This window comes from Neltuma alba, unplaced genomic scaffold (assembly GCF_004799145.2).
Source record: "Neltuma alba isolate B1F8T4 unplaced genomic scaffold, ASM479914v2 tig00011885_pilon, whole genome shotgun sequence".
Lineage (NCBI taxonomy): Eukaryota > Viridiplantae > Streptophyta > Magnoliopsida > Fabales > Fabaceae > Neltuma > Neltuma alba.
The window spans coordinates 24,578-47,234 of NW_021636486.1; the positions used below are offsets into that span (position 1 = coordinate 24,578).

Sequence of the window (22,657 nt, forward strand, 5' to 3'; positions counted from 1 at the left end):
TGAAGTTTTTGATGGTTTTTGCTGTTATTTGAGGAGATAAACATGATTTGGGTGCTTAATTCTTTTTCTACTTCTTCTTTATCCTTCATCTTCTACTTTCTCTCGGCAAAGGCATTAAAAATCATAACCCGCCTAGCCCGTCCAGCCCACCGATTTATCCGAGTCAAGGCCGGTTTGTGCCGATTCACTCCGGGTTATACTGGGTTGCTCTTCTTCCGGTTTAAACATTAAACCAGACCGGATAAGTGGCCGGTTCACCGGTTTCCGGTCTGAACCGGCCGATCCGGTCCGGTTTTACGAACCATGGATAAAACTACTTGAATTTCTCTCTCCTCACTCTCTCAGCTAAAGAACAGTTAGTAGGGCTGCACAATGGACGGACTGGACCGGACCAGAGCCCAACCCGAAGTTTAGTCTGATTTTTTGGTCGGACTGGGTTTGATAGTCTGTGGTCTGGTCTGGTCCAGTGATGACCCGAGGTCGGGTTGGACTGGACTTGGTCTACCAGACTGGTGGACTGGTCCAGGCAGTCCAGTTGTCCAATTTTCTTTTTTTTTTAAAATTTTTTTCTTTATGAGAAATAAGATTTCAACATGATAAGTACAATTAAGACAATAAAAAATACCTATAATCATATGAAACTCATCCTAAAATATTAAGACTTCATCATAAATATATAAAAATATCTAAAAACATTAAAAACAATTAAAAGCACCATCTAAATTACAAATTGTTGAAAAATAAAAAATTCACCTAGACTGGACTGGACCAGTCTAGGTGATATGATCACTTGGTCCGAAACCCAGTCCAGCCCGACCAACTAGTCTGGTCTAGTCTAGTCTAATTCCATTATATAGTTAATTTGGACTGGACTGGACCGGACAAGACCACTTCGGGTTGGACTGGACTGGACCGGACCACCGGGTTTTTGCACACCCCTAAGTTAGCGGAAAGAAAACGGCGCCGTTTTCTATGTGATTTTCTGGGAGGGCGATAGTTCTAGAGACCGCAAGCCTGACACGTAATGATCCGCCCGCCACAATATCCGCGGGTAGAATCGCGAATCTAAAACCACCACGTGTCAGCTCTGGGTTTCAAGATGTGGTTAACTCGGAAAGACGAGAATGCCACTAGATGTTGCCGGAGTGAAAGCAGAGTCTGAGGCTACTCTGAGCCAAACGCAGGGGCTGCAAGGTCTTTTCGAAACGAGGCGGAATTGGGAGCCATCCTCCCTCCGCTCGTCCCTCCGATAAATAACCCCATAACAAGCTGGCCAAAAATAATAATAATAATAAAATAAAAGAATAATTTTAATAAACATTTCAAAGTGAATCGATATTTATATATAAATAAATATTAAAGGTAATATAATCAAATTTGAGTGTAGAAAAAAAATTTTCAAGGTGAATATTATCAACCAAGGTTAATCCAATGTGAATTTGAATATATCACACTAATTAATATTAAAAGAATTATTCAGATACCTTGATTGTAATCAAGAAATTTGGTTATTTTGTAAAATTTATAAATGTAGTAACCTTTAATAGTAACTAACATTTATAGATCCCACATGCTATTACCACTTGCGCTAAAAAATGAATTCTTAGAAAAGCAAATGACCAAAAATATCCTTACATAATTTTTATATAACTCAAGTAAAAATTTTAAAAACAGGTTTTAAATCTTAAATCGTGAAGTATCGGTTGCAAAATGATTCTAGAATTTGTAAATTGATTTGCAAATTGCAAGTTGTTAGCCAATAAAGGTGTAACATTCCTAGGTTCTGGAGTACAGCTATAGCCACCTCAGGATATAAGAATGTTACGATTGGTATCAGAGTCAAGGTTGAGTCACTGTACTAACAAATACGCTGAACCCTAATGGGGTAGATGGTGAAGTCTCACATCGACTGGAGAGGGAAACGAATCATGCCCTATAAGGGTGCAGATATCTCTTCCTCGTAAATATGTTTTCTGGGTAGCTACAGCTGTGTTTAGGGGAACAAAACCGTGAGATGGCTACGGCTACACCAAAATGGATAATATCTACGAGTGACACCCTGAGGTGGTTACGGCTGCACTCTAGGACCTAAGGATGTTACAAAAGGCTTTTCCATAATGCTTATTTGTAAATTCTGTAAATTCATAATGTTTTAGATGTACATATTAATGTCATTCCAATGTCCTTAATTATATGACATTCTCTCTAGAAAGATATATATTGAATTGAGATTATATTGCAGCACAAGAGGAAATAGGAAAATAGTCTAAGTTTCAATATATTTCGAAAATATGTAATAAAGATTGATATTTAATTTAAATTTTTAAATAATAATTTAATTAATTTTTGTGCATTTATCAATAGGCCATCCTTGATATATTTATACTATGTTATTTGACATTAATATCAAATAAATTCGAGCTTAGACATGAACGGTAAACTTAAAAAAATTGAAATTAAAATTAATTTAGGAGCTAACTTTCTCGTTGTTAGCTCAAGATTTTTAATTTAAATTAATTATTAGAAGATAAAAGTTGTTTTATAAGTATTAAAAGATATAAATTAGGTTTATTTGCTTATATCCATTAAGTCTATTTCTCTCACCAAGTCTTATAATTTTTTTTTATTTCTATTATCAATTATGGTCTCATAAAATTTTGAAATTGTACTCATATAAATTTTTATTATTTTAAAGAAATCTATGTTCTAATATTTAATTAGAGGAGTGATCATCAATTTAATGGATATAAGCAAGAAAAATAACTGCAATTAAAATAATACTTTTGCATAATATATAATAAATATAACTTAGGATATATGAGAGACGAACAGTCAGATTCTTTGTAAATTAGATAAAAGGAAAAAAAAAATCACATTCTGTGTAAAACAAAAATCTTTCGCATCTCTGTGTGTCTTCATATACACACGCATTTGGCATATGAGCATTTAGTAATTAATCATCACCAAACAAAGAGTCGATCATTGGGATCATCATCAATTTCATCAACCAAGCGATTTTATTATCGTTTAAGGTAATTTTATAGTTTGAATCAGTTTATTTTAAATGATTTTATATTGTACGAGACCGTTCTTGGGTTTGGCTGCTTATTATTTGTGTTTTAATGAGTTTTGTTGTTTGTTCGTTCTTTGTTTTTACTTTGGCGGATTAAACCTCATCGTAATGATATAGAAGGCTAATTACAATGTATCATTCTACACTCTAATTAGGAGGGAATGCGGAAATTGTGGCTGGAATAATATTTTAATATTTTATATTTAATATTTCTAAATAAGTATGATTTTAGTAATATAAATATCATTCTTTCTAAGTTATTCGCTTTAATCTTCCCAAAAGATTTATCACCCTGATATCTCAAGAGGTGTCATGTTTTTCTTAGGAATTGCCTTTCTTTAATCAAGGTACCTGTATGGATGTTTCTCTTCATGTCCCCCCCCCTTTTTTTAGGGAGTTAAATTTGGAATTTTTCTTTAATAATAAAATAATTATTTGAAAATTATTTTTAGGGTTTTTTCCAAGAAACACGCATGGCTGTGAAAGTGAAAAGCGAGAAGCAAACAACTCGCAATCGGACGTCAAAAAATACATATTGTGTTGCAGAATCACCCAAACACGAAGAACAAATAAAGAAGACTATATTGAGTTGGAGAAGCATCAAGACGCATAAACAAGGAACAGAAAGATCAGAGGCTGAAAGAATTAAGAGGACTTTATTGCTGCGAAGAAGAATCAGAGAAACACAGAAACAAAGAGAAATCGCTCGTCTTCAAATAAATCAGATGAAAGATACAGCAGGTTTCAACTACAACATGGAAGCTGAGAAAGAATTTCACATGCTTATTTATGGATGTTAATTATTATTATTATTATAAGTGATTTTTTTTCCTTGAACCTGTAACTTGAAATATTATTCCTCTGTTTGCATGGTACTACTTCTGATCCTTAATATAAGACCTCGTTTGACTTTTATTTTGGTCCTAATTATAAAACTTCATTCCACTTTCTCTCATATTTATGCATTCTTTCTTAAGATAGTCCTTTTAATAATGGTAGTTCTAACTAATAAACTTGATTAGCAAGGATATTTTAGGAAAAATAACACTTATTTATTACAAAAAGCTAACTTAACTTATTTTCTTAATTTCCTCAAATTAGTCAACTAGCTCTTACCGGAGGTAGTATATTTTATGAATTTGACCACTTTTATGTTACGTTATTAGGAGTATTTATGAATTTAATAAATCTGTATATTGTTATAATGTTTATAATATTTTTGATCTCACGGTCTCATTCATCATCTCTTTATTAGTATTTGTAAGTTCTTTACTGCGTGATATATTTAGATATTTGTCGTGCATTAATCCTCAGCAAAAATTGAACGATTACAATATTGGATTCTTTGTTTCCAATAATAAATTTTGCAATTGAAGACTTTTATGTAAGTTTTTCTCTTTAATTAGTACACACATATTAGCTTCAAACGTGATCAAATTTTATCTCAATATATATATTTTATAAATATAGTTATATGATAATATTAGATCAGCTTTTTTTTTTTGGTTGCAAGATCAGACTTTAACTACAAAGAAATATTAAGCTCAGTATGTAATGGGGTGAGGAATTGGGCTTTCTAATGGACGGGTTCAAATAAACTAACCGGGCTTAAGATAAGTTGGGCCTCAGTTGTGAAGCTCGTTCGAGCTCAAAATTTAACCCTAACTTAACTAATTGCAAACGGTCCGAAAGCTTTGTCTAATAGGAAAATTTTACGAGAATAAGAATTGTTTTTAATAGAAAAATATATACTCCTATAGTTCTTAATATAAAACCCATTTAACTAATTTTATTATATTAAAAATATTAAGTAAGCTAGTTAATTATAAGAAATGTGACACGTTTTTCCTAAATTACCATAATTATCTTTCTTAATACTTTTTTTTCTCTTCTACTTAATTATAGTTGAGGGAATATCCACAGGGGTAATTTAAAGAAAATTAATAAATATGAGAAATAAGTCTTATATTTAAGATCAAAACTAACTCAACAATTAGGTCTTATATTAAAGACCACAGGAGTATCAATAATAAGAAAAATATACTTTATAATATACAGACATTACTAGAAACAGAGAAGGTTACCGTATGCATTGATGCAGTTTAAAATTGTGACAAAAATTGTGCCCCAGTTTTTTGGCCCAAAAAGTTGACGGAAATTACTTTTATGTCCTCAGGCAGAAAAAATTGATATGTTCACCTGACTTTAAAATTTACTTTCAGTTTTGATCAAACGTAATATAAATAATTTTTTAATAAAATAATTGTATTTTTATGCATCTCTGTTAAATTAAAACGTGCCTGAATTGACAATAAAATGAAATGAAATTATTAGTTAATGAGAGTACATCGAATTCAACGATTAAAACAAAATGAAACTTGGCATAAATAAATGAATTAACGTAAGCTAAACTTGACAAAAAAAAAATCAGAGTACAAGTAAAAACTTGGACTGAAATCAAATAGATTCCAGAGATGAAAAGTGAAATTAAAAAAGTAAAAATTGAAATTAAATTTAGGAGCTAATTTCCTCGTTGCTAGCTGAAAAGATTTGATTTTAATTAATTATTAAGAGATAAAAGTTTTTTTTTAAAGTATTAGAAGATAAAAGTTAAGTTTATTCGGTTATACCCGCTAAATCTATTTCTCCCCGCCGAATCTTATCATTTTTAATTTTTATTATCACCTATGGTCTAATAAAATTTTGAAACTCTATCGATATGGATTTTATTATTTAAAAAAAATCTATATTCTAAGATTTAACCAGAGAAGTCATCAATTTAACGGATATAATAAGCACTTAAGCAAAATAACAATAATTAAAATTATACTTTGTATTATATATAACAAATATAATTAAAGAGATGTGTGAGACGAACAATCAGATTCTTTGTAAATTAGATTTAAAAAAATCAGATTCTGTTTAAAAACAAAAATCTATGGCATTTGTGCGTGTCTCTCTCTCTCTCTCTCTATATATATATATATATATATTCATATGTACAAATATTTGGCATAATTAATCAAATTTGGTATCTGAGTGTTTGGTAATTAATCATCAGACGAGGAGGTTAGTCATCGGGATCATCCTCAGTTTCATCAACCAAGCAATCAAAAGTTAATTTTAAAGTTTAGATCAGTTTACCTTAAATGATTTTATGTTCTGTGAGATTGTTCATATGGTAATATTTGGATAACTCGACTAGTGAAATACTTCTCTGATCTCAAATATAAGACCCATTTTATAATTTACACTACAAAATGGATCTTATATTTAAGATATGAGAGAGTAATATTTTTTTTTAAAAATGCATGTTTTTTATTATTCCACAAAAAAATTTTGTTGCAAATGAATAAAATACTGAGAATTTGTTCATCCGTGCAATCTTGTTTATGGTTGTGTTGAAGCAGAGGGTTGTTGAGTTTTGTTTTCTTTGTCCCAAAAATAAAAATAAGGAGGGAGTGTGGGAAATTATTTTAAATTTATATTTTAACATTTAACAAAATCCCCTCATCCAGGTTCTTCATAATTTTTTTTTCCCCCTTTCAGGGAGTTAATTTTGGGAAGTTCCTTTGCTAATTAAGTAATTATATGAAAATTATTTTCAGGCTTTCTTCATGGCTGTGAAAGTGAGAAGTGAGAAGAAACGGACGTCAAAGAAAACGCATGGTGCTGCAGAATCACCAAAGCATGAAGAACAAATAAAGAAAACCATATCGAGTTGGAGAAGCATCAAGACACATAAACAAAGAGCAGAAAGATCAGAGGCTGAAAAGGTTAAAAGGACTTCATTGCTGCGAAGAAGAACCAGAGAAATACAGAAACAAAGAGAGATCGCTTGTCTTCAAATAAATCAAATGAAAGATACAGCACGTTTCAACGATAACATGGAAGCTGAGAAAGAATTTCGTAGGCTTATTTATGGATGTTAATTTTTATTGTGATTTTTTTTTTGGACTTGTAATCAAATGTTGAAACATTATTCCCATAGAAGGATACGTTGTACGGTGTATTTTATGAATATTTATCAGTTTAATAAATTTGCATATCGTTAAAATGTTTATAATTATTGTTGATCTCATAGCCTCATTCATAATCTCTTTATTATTTAGTATTTCTAAGTTTCCAACTGCCTGATGCATTAAGTTCTTCATTGTGACGTTGTGTCTTAATTCTCAGCAAAAATTGAACGATTACAATGTTGAATTATTAGTTTTGTGTACAATATTAACATATTTAGTTTAATTATAATATTAACTTTGATGATGATAAATAAGGCCGTGCATCCTAGTCTCGCTTATTAAGATTTATCAAAACAAAAATTCTGATTATTTTGACTAAAATATTCACTAGTTAATATCCAATCCTTTCATAAAAAAATCTTATTCCAAAATTTATTGCCAAGAAATTTAAAACACTCACACACACAAGTTATTGAGTAGCTGTAACTCATCTTCTCTTCACATTGTTTCATCTATGTATAAATGTCCCTTGTCATGCAGACAGCTGTAAAAAAGTTGTACCAGCTGAAAATAAACAATGCTCCTCCAGTGTTTAATATAATACTCATTAATTTGATTATATTAAGAGAGTTAGGTAAGTTAGTTAATTATAAAAAATATCATATGTTTTTTACTAAAATACCATAATCATTTTTCTAAATATCTTTCCTCTCTCACTTACTTGATTATGGTTCAATAAGTATCCATAGGAGACTAGGGGTAATTTTAAAAAAATTGATAAACATGAGAAATAGATTTTATACTTGACATCAAAATTAACTTAACAATTAAGTTTTATATTAAGGACCAGAAGAGTACTTAGATTTTTAAACAAATTTCAGGTATCTTTCAACAATAAATTTGGCAATCGAGCACTTTTCTGCAATTTTTTTCTATTTAATTACTACAAACATATTAGGTTCGAGCTTTAAAAAAAATGTCAGCTCAATATTTTTTTTTAATATATATATAATAGCTTAAAATGTAATGAGGGTTTTTTAATGGACCGGTTCAAAACAAACTAAACAGGCTTAAGATACGTTGGGCCTCATGGGGCTCTCAAAGCTTGACCCAATAGGGAAAATGTTGAAGTTTTACTGAAATTATACGAATCAAAATCAATCTATTTTATAATATATACTTTGATACAATTTGAAATCGGCACAAAAATCGTGCCCCAGTTTTTTACCAAAAAGATTGTGACAAAAATTATCCCCAATAAATTTATAAACTACAGTAATTTTTATCATTGTCAGCTCAAAAGTTTAAACCTTTTTTTGGTGACTGTGTAATTGAGTCAGATTCGAATATTGTCTATTTTTCCAATCGACCTTACCATCAGTGATTTTTATTATTAATGATGATCAGGTGTAATAAAATTTTTCATATTTGTTAATCTCATGAAATGAAACAAAATGACATTTAGGAACTTGAATCCATCTGTCTGCGGATTTCATAGTAAATTAAAAAATATATCAGAAAAAATGAAAATGAAACCACAAGACCAAAAATTGTGATTGCATAAAATTCTGGACATAGTCTGAAGCTAAAAAAATTATAAGTAAAAATTTCCTGTTTTTTTGGTTACTTCACCTCAGTCTAGTCACCACATTATTAAATTACTCGGAGTGTAGAAATGCTTCTCTCTAACAATTTTTTTAATTAATTAATATTGCTAAATGTTTTCATGGTCAATTTCATGGTAATTTTTTAAAGTCAAAATAAAAAGTTATATGCATGTAATTCAAAAGAGGGAAAAAGCACAGACATATACATTAAAAAGGACAATAATTTTTTTTTAATTATTCTTGATTTTAAACTTAAAGGAACAATTCTCCCAATTTTAAATAGGGTTAATGTACATCTAACATCTGAAAATATTTTTTTAAATACATTCAATACTCTAAAGTATTTTTGTATTACATTGAGCACCTTGAAGTATTTTTTTTAGGTACGTTTAGTATTCTGAAATATTTTTTGATACATCTAACACTTCAAAGTATTTTTTTTTAGGTGTGTTCAGCACCCAAAAATATTTTTCAATGCATCTAGCATCAAAACAAAAAAAAAAACTTCAAGGTGCTAGATATACTTAAAAAAATACTTCAAGGTACTAGATAAATCTGAAAAAAATATTTCAAGATGTTAAATACACTCTAACCCTTTTAAATAACACTTGGATATTGAATTTATGTATGACACATTTAATTATCGCAATAATCATCAATATAATATATGCAGAATTCAAATAATAATAACATATAAAAATTAATTTAGAGTCGAAGTAATGTATTGCTTTCTAGATCAATATATGTGGAATCAGTCACAGATTAAAGAATGAAAGTACGGAAGAATTATTAATAAGGAAATGGGTTAGTGTTTGAAGTCTAAGGAAATGCATGAGACTTTGAGTTAATACCAGGAGTGATTAATACGTGAAGATTTAAGTGTTGAATGGGTTTTGAATTATTCATTATACATATACGTATATTTCAAATTTCAACAACGTTGTTGACTCAAAACAAAAACAATAATAATTCAACGTGTTGAAAGTTGAAACGCTCTAGTACAACAACAAAATCCCCAGACGTACGGGAGCGAATTTGAATACAAAATATATATATATATATATATATATATTTAAGCATGTTATTTTATATTGTGATATACTGTTATGAACAGTAGAAGAAAATTCAAAAGGTTCTGGTTATAGCCCAACAAACATGACAAAATGACATACATTGGATGGAAAATTATTTGTATTATGTCTACTTTTTGCAGAGGGTATAAAAATTTCACAGGAGCGTGTTAAATATACTTTTTCTAATATAGCTAGATAATTGATTTACAAATATTTAAAAATAGTCCAATTAATTATTTATAAAAAATATGTATTACTTTTTTTTAAAAACATTTTTTAATTATTTGTATAGGAAACCATCTTTATTAATGAAAATTTCTTTTAACGTGAACAAATAATGCAGATAGATTGAAGAAAAACTTATAAATTCAAGCAACAAACATACTAAATTATTCTATTTATTATGAAAACAAATCACTCAATTAGCTCATACTCGTAAGCAGTATTAAGAAAAGAAAATTTTTTTGCTGCCAAAAAAAAAAAAAGAAAAAGTTTTCTTCTTCTTTTTTGAGTAAAAAAAATAAGAGATACACACACATGTCATATTCTCTGCTCCAACTTGATCTATATAACTATATGGAGCAACATTATTGAAACTTTGAAAGTCCAAGTAAAAGTTACAACAACTTCGTGGTTCAAGGGTCAAACACACAGACTGTGGATGGCAACAGCCTAAGCGTACAAAAAATAAATTCAATTTTCAGGGTTTGAAATAATTCAACCCTCTTCTGGCCACACACAAAAATAATTCAACCCTATTCTGGCCACACAAAAAAATAATTCAACCCTGTTCTGGCAAAATAATAATAATAATAATTCAACCCTATAATATTATCTATAGAATCCAAAAATACGAATTATTTGTTATATTATACATTACTTGAATTGGTCAGAGCCCAAGATTTACGATATTATGTAATTACGCAGTAAATACAATTTATTGGAAATTTCCACGCCTTGTGCTTTGACGTGCCAAGGCATGTCAACCTCAATGCTGAAACTTTTTAATGTCCCTTTGGTACGAGGGAAGTTGAAGGGAGGGGAGGAAAGAAAATCTTTTGATACGTTTGATATGAAAAATTGGATAGGTAAAGTTAAAAGGTTTTACTTAATTTTTATTATTATTCTTTTATTTTATATTTTTTTATTAAAATTTTGTAACTCCAGTTCTTCAATTTTCTAAATTGAGCTCATCAAATTTTTTTCTCCCCTCTCCTCTTTTCTACTACATCCGGTCTTAAATATAAGAGCTAACTAGATAATTTAAATAGATTAAAAGAAGTGAAGTAAGTTATTTATAATAAATAAGTGTTATTTTTTTAAAAATATCTTTACTAATCAACTATGTTGGCTAGAACTACCATTATTAGAAAGATTATCTTAAAAAAAATATAAATATGAGAGAGAAAATAAATTAAGATCTTATATTTAAAATTTACATAAAAGTCAAACGATGTCTTATATACCAATGGTAATATTTTCCTACTACAAAACATACTGTTCAACTTTGGCTTCAAAGTCAGATCTAATTAATACGGTCGCTGGGAGACAACTAATTGACAAATTGAAAAAAGCAAAAATTTCTGAAAAATTTTCATTATAAAATTTAAAGTCCAAATATACCCTAATTCCGGTCCTTAAGCAAGTCATTTTTTTTTTTCACCATTTGTATGTAACAGCCTAAGCCTACAAAAAATAAATTCAATTTTTAGGGTTTGAAATAATTCAACCCTATTCTGGCCACACACAAAAAATGATTCAACCCTATAATGTTATTTATAAAGTCCAAATACGAATTATTTGTTATATTATACATTACTTGAATGAGTCAGAGCCCAAGATTTACGATATTATGTAATTACGCGGTAAATACAATTTATTGGAAATTTCCATGCCCTGTGCTTTGACGTGCCAAGGCAGGTCACCCTCAATGATGAAACTTTTTAATGTACCTTTGGTACGAGGGAAATTGAAGGGAGGGAAGGAAAGAAAATCTTTTGATATGTTTGATATAAAAAATGGGATAAGTAAAGTTAAAAGGTTTTAATTAATTTTTATTATTATTCTTTTATTTTATATTTTTTATTAAAATTTTATAACTCCACTTCTTCAATTTTTCAAATTGACTAATTCAGTTCATGAAATTTTTTCTCCCCTCTCCTCTTTTCTACTATATCTGGTCCTAAATAAAAAAACTAATTAAATAATTTAAATAAATATAAAAAATAAGTTATTTATAATAAATATATGTTATTTTTTTAAAATATCCTCGTTAATCAACTATATTGGCTAAAACTATTATTATTAGAAAAATTACTTTAAAAAAATATATAAATATGAGAAAAAATAAATTGAAATCTTATATTTAGAATTGAGATAAAAGTTAAATAATATTTTATATTAAGTAGTAGGGAAAATTTCCTACTACAAAACATACGGTTCAACTTTGGCTTCAAAGTCAAAGCTAATTAATACGGTCACTCAGAGACAACTAATTGACAAATTGAAAAAAGCAAAATTTTCTGAAAAATTTTCATTATAAAATTTGCAGTCCAAATATACCCTAAGCTTTCCAGTCCTGAAGCAAGTTTTTTTTTTTTTCATTATTTGTATGTAACATATCTTCAATTATGTATAGATATATACCACACAAGTTAAAAACGAGTTTAAAATACTTCTGAATAATAAATTTTACAACTGGGTATTTTTTAGCAATTTTTTTCTTGAAAATAAAAAAATTGACAAGTGGACAATTTGTTAACCTTGTGTTAGGACTTTAACAATATTAGCTTGATGAGTTTAGTTAGTTAACCTAATTTGACTTGGTCAATATAACTCAGCGCGTACATACTTTGTCCTTTTCCGGTGATTTTTTGATTTCAACGGCCAACGCGTTGGCGTGAATTTGATTTGACAGCTATGTGTTAATTTGTTGTGTATATAAGAGATTAGTCTTTATAGGCGGGCAATTCCAATTCCTAGTGAAAAATATTAAAGAGATTAACGAAGTAACAAAATTGATTAGTATCTTGTATTTAACACCAAAAGGAGTATTATTTATGAGAATTCCAAAAAAAAACAAAGCACTCATAATTTTTTTTATATTTTAAATTTTAAATTGTTGCTATATGTTTAAATACCAGCTCCGGATATTATAACTTTATTTCTTTTTGGGAAAATCCTAAAAAAAATGACTGTTAAATTTTAAAATTCTAAATCAGAAATTACTATAAAAATGTGTTGTTATTTATTTTTCGAATGTAGTCATTTTCTTTGCGAGTGTAATAACCAATACGATTTAGAATTTTAAAATTTAACAATAAAGTTAAAATAGCTGATGAAGCGTTAACATTTCAAAAGGAGCGCAAATGAAAGAGTCAAAACACAGACTCAGCTAGATTAGATGATTGAAGGAAGCAATTTCATTCTTCTAGATAAGCAATATGTTGTATCAGTATCAGATTTTCCAAACACAAATTATTTGACATCACATTGAATTTTTCACAGCTGAAATTGTATGATTTTCTTTCACGAATATATACACACGTGTATATAGACCCAATAAATTGCACATTAAGAATTAAGAAATGTCTACAATATATATTACCAGCAATATTTGGCCAAAAAATATATATTACCAGCAAGATTATATAATTTAATTAATTTCCAAGAGTTAGGGCATTGTGTGAAATTTCAAAGAAAAATATAATTTTACTACGTCGGATTTTTAATATAAGAGCTAACTAACTAATTAGAAGATATTAAAAAAATTTCTGAGTTACTTAATTATAGGATATATTAGATGATCTCTCTAACATACTTGTAAATATTATTATATACAGACAAGTTAGTTATGAGAAAAATAATAAATATAAATACTTTAAAGTAATTTAGTATTTTTTTTAATCTCCTCAAATTGGTTAACTGAATCTTATGTCAAAGATTGAAAGTAATATTATCCATTTTGATCGATTATCAAATTTATATGTGTCACGTGAATTGATCTATATCCCTTCTCTCTAATAATTAACATTTGGAGAAAAATATTAGAGAAACGTTCAGATCTATATCCCTTCTAGATATATATCCCTTCTAGATATATATCCAGCTGTTATTGTAGGAAATTAAAAAAAAATAATTGTGTGCTTTATAAGACTTCCAACATATCAGGATCATCGTTTAAAATTTTTATTTGGAAGTCTCATCAAGAATATAAAATATTAACATTTTATATTATCAGTTAACTATAACTAATTAATTTATATTTGAAGAATGTCAAAAAAAAAACATGATTCCTTTTTTCTCTTTTCGTCGTCTCCTTATCAAGTAAGGAACCAAATACAATAATATAATGTGGTAGTTTGTTAATAGTTAAGAATGATTATATATATGAACTAAGCACATTTTTTATGAATATAATATGGATGTACTATTAGCATTTAGAGTAACATGATTTGACCCACAAAATCTAGCTATATTGAATTCTTATCAATATAAAATTTAAAAAATTGAAGGTTTCACTCACACTATTTTATCTTTTATATTGTACTACCTCCCGCCCTTAATATAAGACCTTGTTTGACTTTTATTTTAATCCTAAATATAAGACTTCAATATACTTTGTATGTCATATTTATGCATTTTTTTCTCAAGGTAATCCTTGTAACAATAGTAGTTTCAGCCAATACACTTGATTAGTAAGGATATTTTAAGAAAGATAACACATATTTATTATAAATAACTAACTTAACTTCTTTTCTGAATTTTCTCAAATTAGTCAACTAGCTCTTATAATTATGACCGGAGGTAGTGTATATGTTTGAGATTTATTATAGTTGTTAATTAATTACTTCATATACAATAGTCTTTACTGATTACATACATAAATACACACACACGTGTGTGTGTGTGTGTGTGTGTGTGTTAATGGACAGCGTCAAAAAGGAAAATAAGGTGAGACTTGTTATGAGTTAAGAAAACGAATCAAACAGATGGAAATAAGCGAGGTCGTCTAAATATGGAAGAACAAAATTCAGCACAAAAAAAACATGGAAGAACAAAACAAATGACTTTTGAATTTATGTTGAGTATTATTTGGTACATCAAAATTGAATACATATTAAAATAATAATAATAATTTTATTTTCACATTTTCGAATCGGACAAGCCGCAGCAGCGGGGTGCAGTTAGAAGTAGTGTTGAACGGGGTAAGAATTATGATTAAAAAAAAGCAATTTATATTATAAATAAATAAATAAATATTAATATGGTCAGAAATGTTGCAAAAGAAAAGAAAATGGTCAAGAATGAACAAAGTGAAAAGTGGGAGGGCACCGTATACGAACAAAATCCCCGGAAAGAAACAAAGCATTGGAGTCAATAATAACGAGCTACGTGCATGGCGGCACGTCGTTTTTGTACGTCGTTTACTTACTTTATTAGGTCTCTTAGCTTACTAGGATAAGAACTAGGATGAGTTTGATTTGTGACTCACTATTTATATATACCTTTAATATTTTAATTTGATTTTTTGAATTTATGAAATATTTTTTCAGTCTGATCTGATCGTAAAATTATTAGCCTCAAATGATTTTTTTTTGTGAGAACTAAATATGCTAACATTTATGAATATTTTGTCAATATTTAAAATTTAATTTGCATTTTTTAATAAAACTAATGATATAAAAATCATAAGACTAAAAAGTATGCATTTTAACCAAAAGTTGTTGACTGAGATAGTAAGCAGCTTCACCCCTGTAAGGAAGAGAACATAAATTCGAATCCCTGAGAGCGCACTGGCTGAGTGAAGCGAAGAACCCTTTGCACTCTAAGTCTCAAAAGAAAACACCCCTGATCAAATTAAAAGAAAAAATATGCACTTTATAAATGTAAAGAATCAAAAAAAGATTTTACATAAAATTAAAGAATTAAATATGCACTCTTATCTGTCATTTAGTTAGTTTCAAAGTTCCTGCACCAATGGCGGTGTGAATGAAACTTGCTCTTTTTCAAATATGAGATATAAGACCGGTAATCTATTGAAAGGACTAGTGCAAGATAACTCTCGCTGGGGTCGGGAGCTTTCCATCTGTTGGCTAAGTGTGTATTTGGGTTGTTTGGGATCAGATCACAATTAAACACCTAAAAAATACTTATTAATATAATTCAAAATAAAATTCCTCTTATATACTTCTCATATTTTATAATTTATAATTAAAAAGCTGCTTTTTTGAATATGATTTGGATCCCTTTGAAGAGAGAGTTACACAGAAGTCTCACATTTTTCACTTAAGAGATGTTAAGTCCTTGTTAAGGTTTGAGAAGAATTGATGGGTGAAATAGTATCGTACTCAGATTCAGGATGGCTGGCACCAGCTCTTTACAAAATACTTTGTGAATATTAATTTCTTCCCACCTAATCCTTTAAAGAATTGGATTTTGATGGTGGAATTGAAATCTGTATAAAAATAGCTTATTTGCTTACAAGGACATGCAAATGAAATTGGATTTTGAGATGGGACCATTCACCAACCAAACCACCTATTTATCATGTGGATATGAATATTATTTTATTTTTATTCTGGTTTTGCTGAGGATGGATTTATAATCAACACCAATTAAATATATGTAAAAGATCATCATAATTTAAAAAATGTAGTTCATTTTTTTCAAAAAAAATATTTTCAATTTAAATTTTGAAAAGAAGAAAAAGAACATAAGATATGTGGAGAATAAAAAGCCTTACAATGAATTTGAAGAAAGGAATAACAATGGGATGAGTACATTAATAAAATAAGATTATGGGCTTAAGAATTTTTATTTTCAGGTTCAATGCCCTTTTTATTTTTGAAAAATTATTTTAAATTTATTATTTATTTCATATATATATTTCGCGCTATATATTTATGAATTAAAAAAAGGAAGGAAGGTGGGTGGTCAGCGGAAGCGGCACGTGAACGACAACGCGTTCCGGCCTTACAGGGACACCATTAACTCTCCTTTCCCCTTGGTTAGATTCCCCTGGCTCGCCCGTTCACACGATTGCTTTCATTCTTCCCATCACTTATTAGATTCCTCTTTTTTATCCCTTTTCACACCTATCTTCCCCCCTTTCGCTTTCCTATATATATATATATATATATATATATATATAATTCTTGGGTTTCTTCACTTTTTATTGAAGCTCCTTGAGTTAAAATAATAAATTTGTCTTGAAAGTGTTTTGTTAGGTATAATGGATATCCTTCATTTTTAATTAGGACACTATTATTTTGCAAATTTCAAAAGTAAATTCAATATTTGACCATTGTTCGTGGTTAGTTTGACCAAAGTCTCCAACAGAGAGGCCTTGGTTCCAAAAATCATCTGTTGTTGGCAAAGGGCTGACAGTAAGTACTATCTCCTCTTTTTAATATAAGAGTTAATTGATTAATTTGATAAATTAAAAAAACCATTTAAGTGTTATTTGTAATAAATATGTATTATCTTTCGTAAAATATCTTTACTAATTAAGTGTATTGACTAAAACTATTATTATTGTCAGAACTATTTAAAAAAAAGGATAAATATGAGAGATAAGGTGAATTGAGATTTTATATTTAGGATTAAAATAAAAATCAAATAAACTCTCATGTTAAGTATTGGATCGGAGGCAGTAATGTGGAAAGAACATCTTTAAAAGGATCCCATTAAGGAATGTGTAGCGTCTTTATTTGGGGACAACTTAAATATGTGATTAGGTATTATAACAAAGCAAACTTGCTGTCATGATCCACTAAAATTCAGCACAAGTCGCTTCAATTTGCTCTCCTACCATAAATTAGCTCATGTTACCAGATCTTAAACATTAATAGCTAAAAAAAATTATGGCAATGGAAAGTTTAGGTTACTACTTGCTCTTTTAGAAAAACTCTCGAGGTCCCTTAACCCTAATCAGAATTGTTCACCTATTCATCAGTGCTAATCAAACATTCCTTTTTCACCACATTGTGCAATTTATAAGACTTTGAAAATATTATTCTGCTAATTAAAAGTTAAGGGTAGCAAATGCATTTTATGGAAAAACTTCCAAAACAGATTTATCTTTTAACCTAAATTTCTTTATTTACTTTTGACTAAAATATTAAATTTCACTCGTATAACCTTAATAAACAAACACAAACACACATACAAATATCACACTCCCTCCGCTTGTTACTATAAAACTTAGTTTGATATTTAATTTAGTCTTAAGTATAAGATTTCATTCCATTTTATTCCTTATATTTATCTATTTATTTTCAAGGTATTCCTTACAGTAGTTGTATATTTTAAATGTTTCATTAAATAATAGTTATACCTAATATATGTGATTAGTAAGGATATTTTATGACAGACAACTCTTATTTATCATAAATACCTAACATAACTAATTTTTTAATTTAGTCAAATTAATCAATTAACTCTTATATATATTAATAACATGAGGACATATTAATTAAGCAAACACATACATGTAAGGAATCAAACTATAGTATATATAAAAATTTAAGGAGACGCATTGTTTGCGAACTCTAAATATTGCACTTCTCATTTTATATTTCATTCAGAATTTATGAGGCAGTATTTAGGTTATACTGCCTCCAATCCTTAATATAAGAGTTAATTGACTAATTAGAGTAGATTAAAAAAACTAGTTAAGTTAGTTATTTGTAATTAATGAGTATTATTTTTCCTAAAATATCTTTACTAATCAAATATATTTGTTATAACTACCATTATTACAAGAACTATTTTGGAAAAAAATAAATATGAGAGATAAAGTAGATTGGAATCTCATATTTAGGATTAAAATAAAAATTACAAACTCTTAGATTAAGAACAAGAGGTAATATACAATATATAAGTTTCGGCACAGTGTTGGTTTCATTGAGATTTCGCCATAACTCTCACATTAATTAGTTTGACAAATAAATATTTGTTTAGCATCTACTAAATCTTACACAAGGATTAAAATAAAATTATACTGCCTCCATTTTTTATTATAAAACCTTATTTAACTTTTAATTAGGTCCTAAATATAATACTTCAATCCACTTTATTTTTTATATTTATTTTTTTTAAATGGTCATTGGACTAGTTGCACATGTTAATTTTAGCTAATATATATTATTAGCAAGGGTATTCTAATAAAAACAACACTTATTTATTATAAAAAATAATTTCATTAATTTTTTAATCTTTTTAAATTTGTTAATTAGATTTTATATTAAGGACCAGAAGAGGTGGTAAAAAATAATTATTCATTAATCTGCTATTAATTAAATGTATAAAAAAGTTAAAAAAGGGTTCAATATACAGTGGATGGTGGATCCCGTTCACGATTCTTTTCACACCTAAAATTTCACACTCGAAAGTTCAAACCTCTAATCACTTTCCACGTAGGACGCCCTCTCATCCTACGTGGTAAATTAGGTTTGACTCCTTCTCTCCTCTCCCCTCAATCTTCTCTCTCCTGTGTAGGTATATAAGTATATCCCTCATCTCTTTGCAGTTACCGAAACCTCATTAATCTCTCTCGAGCTTCAGCAAATTCCCGCTGAAAGCCCAGAGCATTGCGAGATCCATCCAACAATGGGAAATTGCCTGAAGCCTCAATCCTCGAAGAAACGCGTCTACGACGACGAATCCGACGACGGCGAGGATTGGAGTTGGCCGACGCCGTCTCCGGCGGCGGAGAGAGGAACAAAGGGAGGTTATTCAGCTAAGAACGTCGGGGATTTCTCCGGTAAGATAACGGAGGTGAAGATCAAGATCTCGAAGAAGCAGCTGGAGCAACTGCTGAGTAAAATGGAGGTGAAGGAGCTGGGGGTGGATCAAGTGATGACGCAGTTAATGAGCCACGGAAAACGCCATGGATATGAGGTTTATCAGCATCAACGATCATGGAGGCCTGCTCTGCAGAGTATTCCAGAGGTGAATTGAGAGCTTTTAGGGCTAGATTTTGAAGCAGACGAGGTGGAGAGAATTGGCCTGTGAGGTCAATCCTGCTTCTTCTCCTTCTTCTTCTTGGTTCTCATTTCTTGTGTATTTCGGTGGTCCCTTCAGATTTTGGTTTGTGTATATATGAAATTGGGGATCCTATTTCGCCTGTGATAGATTTTTGGTCTCCCTCCTTGTCTTGTACACTACTGGATTTGAAATCTTCTTCTCTGAACCTTTTCCCTCTTCTGTGAAACTGAATGATCTGAAAATTTACGCAGGGGATACCGGGATGAACACTTGAGCAGTGATCATATCAGCCAAATATAAATAACTAAAGAGAGATCTCTGTTTTCACTATGAAATTTAATCAATCCTATGCACAGAAGGACGATTTATCTCTTTGTGATCATCTTCCGTTCATTAATATAAGATTTATTTAACTAATTTGTTTATATTAAGAAAGTTAGGTAAGTTAGTTAATTATAAAAATGTGACACGTTTTTTCCTAAAATACTATAATCCTCTTTCTTAATACCCTCTCTTCCTCTTCTACTTGATTATGATTGAGGGAGTATCTATAGGAGTAATTTAGAGAAAACTGATAAATATGAGAAATAGGTTTTATATTTAGGACTAAAACCAACTCAACAATTGGGCCTTATATTAAGGACCGGAGGAGTAGATTCGAAAGTTTAAAAATAATTAATATATCACATAAAATTTTTAAAAGAGTATTTTAAAACTTAAAAATAATTTCACCCACCTAAGTTTAATATGTGAGTCTGAATAGAAACTACTGTAGTGTGGGTTATTATTGGACTCGTGGGTGAAAAGTATGTGAAATTATTATTATTTTTTTTAAATGACTATGGTGTGAAATCGGTGTGATCTATGGTGTGAAATCGGTGTGATCTTTGAAAACTTTGTTAAAAGAAGAGAAAGAAGATGTCAGAATTAAAGCTCCCTTTCAACCAGCAATATTAATAATGATTTTGAGATGGTTCCCAAAATGGGCCATCCTCACTTTAGGTAGTGTGATGCATGGCATAAAATATAACAGGCACTATACTTTTGATCCAAAGTAGAAGAATTAAAAAGCTTGTCTTATTTATTTATTTATTTATTGTCATAAAAAAGCTTGTCAACAACTAGTTGCTCCAAAGGTAATGTCACCTGTTATGCTTAGATGAGGTATTAGATTTGAACTTGGCATTAACATGTTTGTCTGTGAGCATATCATAAAAACCAAATAAAGGTATGAAAATAGATATTTAGCTCGGGAAAAAAATGAATTTAAGAATTATTGCCAAATAATTGTTTATGTAATGATAAGGTTTTTTTGCCTTGAAATACATGCCCCAAAAAGAATAACAAAGTGTATAAGATAACTTTTAATTAGTACTATCAATATAAAATGTATAAAGTTGTCATGCTGTCTATAAATTATACATAACAAAAATGCATTTTTAAAAAAATTCTATATATGTAATGTAAATACAATAGCACATATATATGTAATGACAATTTTGTGATTCATATCTAAGTCTTAGATTACTAATATGAGAATTTTATTAGTGGATAATTTATATTTGTGTTACCGCTTTTGAAATATTAAAAACTAAAAAGTATGTTTTAATCTCAGTAGGCTTATGAAAACTACCTCATTTAAACTTTTTAGTATTTATTTAAGATGGTAAGTGATCTCACAAGGAGGAGAACACAAGTTCAAATTTCAGGAAACATGCATGTAGGGAGGATTTTAATTTTAACACTACTGATTCGACAGAGATTAGTTTGAAGTCTAAAATAATTGAAGATACTCTGAATTTACACAAAAAAAAATATTTATTTAAGATCTATTATACGTAACACAGTACAGATTATTACAAACTGTATTATTTGTAAATCAGGTGCCGTTTAACTAATTTCTTAATTTCATGTAATATAAGAGACTTACAATATTTTATTAAAAAAATGTAAAGTCTCAAGCTAAATCTACAGGTGATTATGACGAAAGAAACAAGGTTTATTAATTAATTAAATTAGGAATAACAAGTATAATTGTAATTTGTAAAACAGCCGACCCTTCTAAAAAAAAAAAGAAACTTTGTTGTACGAACCCGTGAACCATAAGACTCGTGACTACTGTTTATTGACATTACTTGAAACTCAATTTTCATCATTTTCGTTGACCATTTTAAAAAAAAACAAACAAGATTCATCATTTTCTCTAAAATCTTGGGGGGAAATGCTTGTTTCCAAGCAACTTCAATAAATTAAATTTCTCAACGTTTTCATTTATTTATTTTTCTTTTCTTTTCAACGCGCACGCACGCGCGCGCACACATGAATTCATTGGCTTGTGCCATCACTATCACGATTCGGCATTGAGAAGTAAATTAACATCTCATTTATTGTAATCATATTTCATGGAGCAGACAGTTAGGAATATTTCAGCAGTCAATTGCCGGCCTCTCTCTTGCAAAACCCATAAACTTCATTTCAGATCCTCTGGATGAAGTCTGAAAAGTTGTCATGGTTTGCTTTTCAAAATATATATCATTTATAATTCATAATATAATTTGTTAGAATTTTCACATCATATAATAGGTTTGAAATTTGCACCAAGTAGTAATGTTCTGAAGTTCTAAGTAGTACTCCCTCCGTTCCTTATTATAAGAGACGAATAACCGAATTACGTTGATCAAAAAAATAGTTAAAATTAGTTAAGAACAATCAATGTGTAAAAAGTATAATTTCTTTTCCAAAAATACCCTCATTAATAAGGAGAGAGAACATGAGAGAGAACAATAGTAAATTATTAAAAGAAAGAGAAGTGAGAAGGAGAGAGAGTGTGAGTTGGAGACAATAAATATGGGTAAAATAGGAAATCAACACAAAAAAGTAGAGACAACTTTTAAGTGTCTCTTATATATAGGAACATGCCATAAGCATCAAATGTCTCTTATAATAAGGAAC

At 29.2% G+C, this 22,657-nt stretch overlaps 1 protein-coding gene across 1 annotated transcript; it reads left to right on the top strand.

Annotated features, from left to right (window-relative positions):
- The first annotated feature begins 19,257 nt into the window (after positions 1-19,257).
- Positions 19,258-19,911, top strand: LOC114719033 (uncharacterized). Its single transcript, XM_028904490.1, has one exon. The coding sequence runs from the start codon at positions 19,328-19,330 to the stop codon at positions 19,676-19,678; it is 351 nt and encodes a 116-aa protein (XP_028760323.1). The 5' UTR covers positions 19,258-19,327; the 3' UTR covers positions 19,679-19,911.
- The last annotated feature ends 2,746 nt before the right edge of the window (positions 19,912-22,657 follow it).

Coding starts and splice junctions, on each gene's coding strand:
- LOC114719033 (XM_028904490.1), top strand. CDS start 19,328: ATGGGAAATTGCCTGAAGCCTCAATCCTCGAAGAAACGCGTCTACGAC.